Source organism: Sceloporus occidentalis, unplaced genomic scaffold (assembly GCF_023333645.1).
Source record: "Sceloporus occidentalis isolate IW3139 unplaced genomic scaffold, rSceOcc1.0.p SCAF_23, whole genome shotgun sequence".
NCBI lineage: Eukaryota > Metazoa > Chordata > Lepidosauria > Squamata > Phrynosomatidae > Sceloporus > Sceloporus occidentalis.
The window spans coordinates 12,190,569-12,199,439 of NW_028317003.1; the positions used below are offsets into that span (position 1 = coordinate 12,190,569).

The following is an 8,871-nucleotide window of genomic DNA, read 5'->3' on the forward strand; positions in this document are numbered from 1 at the left end:
GTGATAGAACAAATGATGTTTCTGCTTGGGCAAGCTTTGTTTTATTAGGATCAGCAGCCTTATCAGCAGATGACCCAGAACGATAGTGCATGTCTGCGAATGGGAAGAGAACATATGTCACATCTCCACGTAGCCTGCCTCATGGGCAACCGTGTTTAATGAAGATTTAATAACAAGCATTTATGCCATTTGAATCTGGATTCCATTTTTGAGGCTGCTTGCCAGCATTTTATTTTTGGAGAATTTTTTTCATTGTTTTTGTGTTAATTAAACTTTTAGTTAGTTATATAAGATAGCATTTCTTTTTGTGAAAGCATTTGCTGTATGCACCTATTTATCCTTTACTACGTAAAACGGGGAACTTCACACATTTCCCTTGAAAATATGCAGGTAATTGTGCACCAGCTGTGCTAAAATTGTCAGTGGGAGTTATAAACAATGCAGCATAAATAACACAAATGACAGATTTATGTGTTTTAATTTATATTGGTTACTCTATCTTCCATATCGATACAATACCGTTTTTTAGACACATAATAAAGTATGAAAAACGACATTGTGTTTCTCATGTGTAAAACAAGTCATCCATATCTAGATGCCTTTTGACATTAATATGCTTTCCTTGACCCTTTAAAGATTAGGGCTTGACCCAAAGCTGTTGGCCAAAATCTTAAACATGAGCTCAGGTCGGTGTTGGTCAAGCGATACCTATAACCCTGTTCCGGGAGTGATGGAAGGAGTGCCATCTGCAAATAACTACCAAGGAGGATTTGGGACCACACTCATGGCAAAGGTATGTGCAAAATGCTGATTGCATGATGTAATGGAAAAATAAATTTACCAATAAATACCGTATTTGCTTGATTATAAGGCGAGGTTTTTTTCAGAGCAAATGTCCTGAAAAATATCCCTCGTCTTATATTCAAGGTTGTCTTCTAATCAGACCTCAAACAGATGTCTGACTACAAGACTAAGATCCAGATCCCCCGCAGCGCTGCAGGGGACCTGGATCCTCCTCTCCGGCAGCCATTCGACGTCTGTGCAATGCGCGCAGACATCCTCCGCTGCTGCTGGCACTTCTGCCAGGGCTTCTATGACGGAGCGCTGGCATCACATGACCTTTCGGTGCTCCACCAAAGAAGCCCGGCGGAAGTACCGGCAGCAGCGTTGTTGTCTGTGTGCATCACGCTTCTCCAGAGCTTCTATGGTGGAGCACCGGAAGGTCATGTGATGCTGGTGCTCAGTCATAGAAGCCCCAGTGGAAGTACTGGCTAGCAAAAGCGGAGGTCTCCATCGCACAGACCTCCACCGGCTGCCCCACTAGACATCAGGGAGTCTGAAGCACGGGTCACAAGTAAAGGGATGCACTGGTGAGTCGGGAGGGGGTTAAGAGTGGCATGGGGGGTTCAATGTTTTTTTGGGGTTAAAAGGCATAGGGAGGTAGGGTGGCATATAGGGGGTATTAGGCATATCTATGGGGGTGGTAAATAAGGGGTTAAAATGCATGTTAGGCATGCAGGGTGGCATATATGGGTGTATAAATCATATCTGAGAGGCAGAGTGGCAAATAGGAGGTTAAAGGCATATCTGGAGGCAGAGTGGCATTTCTGAGGGGCAGAGTGGCAGATACGGCATATCTGGGGGGCAGACTTGTGAGATTAATAAATTGTATGTATATGTATTATAAATAAAAGGCACCCAAATATGTGCTTACAAGAAACAGTAGAAACCTTTTATATAAATCTGTTGTTATTTATTCAATTGTTCTTTCTTACAGTGACCAATATGCCTTTTAATACTAATAATATAGTAAATTAGTAAAGACTAAATCATATCTAATCACAGATGATTTTAATTCAACCTTTCTGTATTTTCTGCTCCATTGCAGGATCTCGGGTTAGCGCAGGACACCGCTACCAACACCAAAAGTCCAACCCCACTGGGATCCCTCTCCCACCAGATATACAGGTTAATGTGTGCCAAGGGCTATGCTCAGAAAGACTTCTCGTCTGTCTTCCAGTTTTTACGTGAAGATGAGAATTTGTGAACTTGGATTTAAAACGCTATTTTTGGAATATCCCTATTACCCTAAAAACATAGTAAACAAAGTGAAAGGTTAAAAGTGAGTTGTCCAATGGTGGTTCAATTTTGTCTTGTTAAACATGGCAAAACGATATATTTCTGTTTAAGCATGGGACAGACAACGAAAGTAGTTTAAAAACAAAATGGCTGGTTGAATTTCATGGCGTAAACAACCCTTAACCCAGTGAATATTAACATTTGTAGAGTTTCTTACAGGCTCCACCTTTTAGGGTTAGTTCATTAGAGCACTTTCCTGTGAATCTGGATCCAATTGTGTCAGAATCTTTTGACGTGTCTAGGAGGAGTCCATATTTTCAGAACAGAGAAGAATCCGTCACTTTTTGTAAACCCTTCACTGAAAAACGTGTGTTTTACCTTATCCAAACCTATACCATAAGGTGTACAGAGGAGCTGTGGCTTATCCTGTATTAAAACTGTATTAACTAACACAGTCTTATTGAAACACTGTGATTAAATACTTTCTCCCCATTTATGTGTTTGCTTATTGTGTTTGCCAGAAAATAACTATATTCCTTCTGGGCTGCTGTGGATACACACACACACACACACACACACACACACACACAGATATTTACATGTCTTTAATATTCAATTAGCTGATGCAAACACAATTCTTAACCATCCAAACATTTGGAAAACCAAAAATCACCAAAACTCTAAGAATAGCCCCCTTCCAGTCTCTAACAGCTTCCATATATGTTTCCTACAACAGCATGGCTGACAATGAATATGGTCCACCAGCCTTTATATAGAGAGATTTTGTGAAATGAACTTCTAGAACATAGACAAGGACAAGAGACTGTTCTGCTTTCTCTGTATTGCTAATTAAATGCTAGACCTTTGATGTCTGGTACAAGGTGGGGATTTACAGGCAATCAAATTGAAGCAGTGATCAATAAAACCAAACCTTAAAACATTAAACAATCAAGCAGAAAGAGGGGAACATCTAAATACAAGCGGAAACTGCATCAGGCTGTTAATAGTGTATATAACTATATATATATATATATATATATATATTTATATATATATATATATATAAGTGTATATAAATGCCTGCTCGCCAGGTATAGCTGAAGGACTCCATAGACACAAGAGTATGCTCAGTTAACAATAACACACGCAATTAACCAACATAACTAAACGCTCTTATCTGGGTGCCTGAGGATGTGCATAGTCCATTGACCTGCAAGGCATTGCATACAACTCAGGCGTGTAAAGTGTTAATGCTGCCTTTTCTCATGCAGTATAAAACTTTACATTTGGAGAATTTTGTATATTACATATATTTGGTGGTTTGAGCAGTTTATAAAAGATATTTTCAGAGAATATCCAATGAAATACAAACAAATGTGATTTATTTTTGCAAATAAATCATAAATTAGTATAAAGGCGTGCAAGAGCAGGAAAAAGTTTCAAGGGTGTGTTGGGGGGGGATTTGTTCCACTTGTGGGGGCAGTCTACCATTGCAAACATTCTACTGTATTATTATTTATTGTTTTGTATAGCACAATAAAAATATAACAATTTGACTTACAGAAACCAGGGGTAAGGATGGCACTGCTCGAACAAGCTTAAAATCTAGACTGTGTTACATTGATATCCATCTTGTCTAGGTGCTTAGCTTGAGGGTTTTATTCTCCGAGGACTTGGGCAAACTGTGATTTTGGTCCCCAATCTAATTTCCATGTTTAAAATCCCTGGTATTTTTCTTGGCTCAGAGATGTGATTTTAACGGTGTGACAAATCCAAACAGTGTTCCACAATTAGCTTGTCACCATCACTTGAAATATAAACAAGAGAAAGAAAAATAAAAGTTTAATTGATTTTTGGACATACCAGGCAGCACTCACAAAAAAAAGTTTTACATGTTCAAAGGTACAAGAAAACCAAATTATCGTGGACACTGAAGCCATCCTTGGTTTTCGATTTAAAATAATCAAAAAAGCACAAATAGATACCCAGCTTTGCATGTTCCATTCCATTGTCATAAATGACATGCCTGATTTAGCATTATGACCCATCGCTCTTGCATCACAGCTGTAATAAAGTGTTACAAGAATACATTGCATGGAATGTTCTAATTCTAGCAACACTTTATATTTAAACTGGAACAATTTCTGAATTAACCTACTAAGTACCCTCCTCCAACCATTCAAATTTTAACCAAATGTCCCATGTTATGGAAGTGGTGTAATTTGAATGTCTTATTCCCACTGAGGTAGCAGACATATGCAAATGAGGTTCCCGTGTAATGGTGGGCTAGCAATCAGAAAATAACATACATTACCTGTGTGTCCTTACCGTTGTTTCTCAAGAGACAAGTCCCTTTCCCCAAGGTATTTTTGGCACATAAAATAAGCCACTGCATAGCTTTGTTACGTGTACTGAAAACTGTCAAGCTGGCATCCTGTTGGGGGGCCGCATACAAATCCCCAGCCTGGTTGAGAACAGCCTTGCTTCTTTTGTATAATATCACATTTATTGGAATCAGATCACTAGCCTACATTACACCGAGTCTGGTAGTGAAACTGTTAAAACGTCAAAACTAAAAAAACCTTAAGATTATGGAGATCACCAATACTTGCTCATTTTGCCCTCAATGAATAACAAATAGCAACTAGTCTTTGTCCGTGGATTCCGAGCCCAGATAAAGGATATGCTTAACTATTTAAAACCCAAAGTGGAAAGTTGTCTCCAGTATGTGAGTCACATGACTACTGAACTTTCAGGTAAAGGAAGAAGAGCATGCTTTCTTGGGCATGTAGTAAGTGTTGTCAAAATCTTGTATAATTGCTTCTTTGTCCACCGCAAGGCTTGCGTACTTAAATTATGTTTAAGTTGATGCCATAGTGTATGTTAGTGCTTTTTACACCTTAATGTTTTATTAATTTTGCATTAAAAAGAAAAGGGGGTACTTTTAGTTTGGACTATAGACAATGAATAAGAATATTGTTGGTGCAATAGAGGGGAAAGGTTTTTTTGGCACTAGTATCACATAAAATATGTTTTTAAACATAGTGTGCCATTTTTAAAGCAGTTTTTCCATGGTATATTTCCAGATAGCCGTATATTAGCCATTTGCATGTGTTCTAGCTTTGTTGTGTTAACTCAATCTACTAGGCAAACAACTACTTATCATACCAAGGTAAGAAATAGAATGGCTCAGTTTTAATAATCCAGACACTAGCATTCTTGCTAATGAGAGTCTACGGAAGGAAGAACTTCATCGAATTAATTTGAATTGTCATAAGCCGTCTGTTCATTGTGGTGGTTCAATATCACGTTACTGACAACAATGGCAGCCTCCAGTTCCAGGAGGTTTAATGAAACAAAAGTTAACCTACATTACCGAAAACAACAGTGTATGTAATGCTCAATAAAGAGCATTTGGTTTTCTGTTAACCCCCCCCCCCCCCCCCGATTAGAAATTAAGACTTTACTGATGAGCATTTCCATCATACATATGCCAGGATTCAAGTCACATAGCTGTAGTTATGCAGTTACATATCTTGATATACATCATACTGATGTTTTGGGAAGAAACCTCCAGGAAAGTAAGTATTTTAATGAACCGATAAACCATTATTTGTAATGTGTGTAAATGTGTTAAAAGCTTGATGGGGCATGTTCAAGGGAAATTTGCAAAAACTGTCTTATACATTTTATCTAAGTCTTCTCATCTTACCTCATTAAAAGCTATAAAATTAACAACAAATCATCCAGGGGAAATGACACAGAACACTGTCAGTGGTTCACTTATAAAACAAATATACTGTAAAAGGTCAGTGGAGCTAAAAAGTGAATGTAACTTCTACATAGGTAAGTTCAATTGAATACAATTGACACAACAACATAGCAATTGGACTATTGATGTGCTTACATTATGTTTTTTTTATGATATACATTTAGATGCCTTGATTCCAGCTGTTAAGGACTCTGCATGTTTATGAGTATTCAAATACATGACATCACACAATAAGGCACCTTATTGCTAGTCGAAGTTAATGTACAATACTCAGTCCAGTTCTTTCAAAAGCATACAATGGGATTGCCAGCTATCTTGTTCTGGTAGAATCGTTATCTGAAGAATAAATCTTGAAGGTCCTGAAAGTTTATTCAACAATGTTTGCCCTAATAAAACTTCAAATAAAGACTGTTCTCTCTTAGACCAATATGCCTGTATCAATTTACCTTGGTAGAACCAAGTTATGTCTTGAATCTGTTATCTATGGTTTCCGCAAAAGCATTTCATAAATATCTACTTCATACAAGAATATTTTTCAAAACTCCATTTTTTTTACATATATCGACATGATTTCCTTTTCAGGAAAAAGTCAATAAATGGCTTTTATTATACTCAATAATAAGCCCCATCAGTCTTATAATATTTGTACTTGTTGTAAGTTTTACCCCATACTATAAATGTTTCTTTTGCCACCATTTACTGGTAAATCAATAAAAGATAAAATGGACACAAACATGTATCAATCTATATTAGCAATCCTGCATATACACATATTTGACCGCTTTATAGAAATAATCAAGTTCAATATGTATACACATATATGTATACATTCGTGCAATCATTTTCCATGTTTGACGTTTGGCCTCCAGCCAAAAACAAAACAGAGCCTCGACGTAAAGAAAATAAAATGAGCACAGCTCGTCTCGGTCCCCACCCAGCATTGCTCCAAAAAGATTTGTAAAGGTTTTGAAATGACTAGGGACAAGGCTTGGTTCTGATTAAATCATATAGGGACCTAATTATGGATTTAGCAGAGAGAGACAGAGAGAGAAACACACCTTCAGCCAGGCAGTTTCCCTGCTGGGAGAAGAAAATCTCAGTGAACCATGAAGAAGAGACAAGCAGCAATAGGATGAGAAATATACATTTCCTCTGGTAATATGAAAGCCTCCCAAGAAGCTTGATTCTAATGCCATAGCCGGAGGGCAGAAGACTTCCCCTGTTTGATATGGAGTAAAACAGGCCTTTGTGAAAGAACTGGAAACACGGCTCTGCTCCCAGAGGCGTTAACTAGGCTGCGCTTAAGCCTGGAGCAGTAAGCGGAGTAACAGACATCACACCTACAAGTAAAGGGATAATTAGCCTTAGTTATGAAAATACACATCAACAAATCGTCTTAAAGACTTCCTCAGTGGGAAAACCACCTTTGACTAGAAAAAAAAAAGGAAAGAGATCAAGGAAAGTGCACATTTACATGAGGGCAATAAAGTATCAGCGATATTCAGGTAATTAGGAGAGACGGTGTGCGGAGTTGGGTCGGGCTTGGGCTAAGTATAATCAGTGTTTACATAGTTTGAAATGGTTTTAGCAAGGATTAAAGCTGCGATAAAGCACTGATTTTTAAGGGGAACATTAAAGAATAAGTATTGGTTGATACCGGTGCAATACTGAAAATACCGTTTGTAAGGGTCATGATCTCAAGTTCAGGTGTTAACCACGGGGGCAGCCATTAGCCCACATTTGCAAATCTGAACAAATTACGTAATCAAATTATTCAAGATGTATAAACAAAATGTGTTAATTACCTTATTCGCACCATGTGAAATACTCTTTGTGAGGCATTACCAAGGTATATACACAAATGGCAACTATTTTCTACTCTGGCAGTATTGGAAAACAGATCTTCGCAGTTCCTATGCAGGGTCAGCTTTGCCATACATCCCCCCCATTAAAGAGTAAATGTATGAGCATAGGACATGACTCAACGCATAGATATTGACATTAATGTCTGCAAGGAAACACCTCCGCTGAACTTCACTGAGCATCTCCGCTGTATTATGGGTGGGCTTGCAAGCAGTACCACCATCATTACACAGGGCAGAGGAATATTAACCAGTGAAGCACCAGGTGTGGTAAAGGAGGATGATTAAATCTGGTGGGGGCTGGAGACAGTTTGGCTGGTGAGCTGAAAACCCCACTGTTGGCCCTTTCTGGCTATCGGTGCTATTTTCACTATGTTGTAGCGTAGCGCTAAACCTTCAGATTAAAAAAATACACACCTTTACTTTCTGAACATGGCTTGAGCTCAGATTCCGCTGAGGGACACATTATTAAGCCATGCAATGCATGTGACATACAGATGATGGTCTATTCCAGTGTTAAAGCAGTCAGCTTGTCTGCTTCCGTAAAAAGATTTTTGCATAGGCGGTGCTCAGTGCCCCCATTGTAGGTTAAAAGGAAATCCTATGAACGGGAGACATAGATGTACAATAAAATTATAATATTGTCTCTATTCCTTAGTAGATCATGTCTGCAATAGGTCCAAAAACATATTTGAGTAAAGTGACGCAGCTTTATGACTACATCAGTCTTGTGGATGTTACCCAGGCCTTTAGTAAGACATCATATATCCTACTGGGTCATCTATCTGCCCCAGTGCCAAGTATGACTCAATTATTTACTTGGGCCATCATGACCTCCCTGAGCTTAAGACTCCATCAGTCCCACTAAACAATTTTCTCTCCCAAAGCCACAGTAAAACTCCATAGTTCCTGTGTATCTCCATCTGTAATAGACAACAGAACAAATTATGGACCCTTATTCTTCTACATCCACCAAAACCATCACAGTAATAGCCAAAGTACATGTTCCTTTCCAGCTTGGAAGCTGACTACCACAACCTCTAGGCACTAGAAACTTCTAGGTGCCAGGATAGGACAATTCTACTGGCAAATAATGTAAGCAACATTTATATACTTCTTTTATGAGTTATCCCGTGGCATACTCAGCAAACAGCATCC

At 38.5% G+C, this 8,871-nt stretch overlaps 1 protein-coding gene across 1 annotated transcript in view; it reads left to right on the plus strand.

Annotated features, from left to right (window-relative positions):
* Nucleotides 1–2,047, plus strand: part of LOC149300808 (3-hydroxyisobutyrate dehydrogenase, mitochondrial-like) — a 45,051-nt gene extending 43,004 nt beyond the window's left edge. The window contains exons 7-8 of the mRNA XM_089484926.1: nucleotides 637–793; nucleotides 1,889–2,047. Coding sequence (XP_089341052.1) covers nucleotides 637–793; nucleotides 1,889–2,047 — 316 coding nt within the window. The remainder of the gene's footprint in view (nucleotides 1–636; nucleotides 794–1,888) is intronic.
* Nucleotides 2,048–8,871: the final 6,824 nt, after the last annotated feature.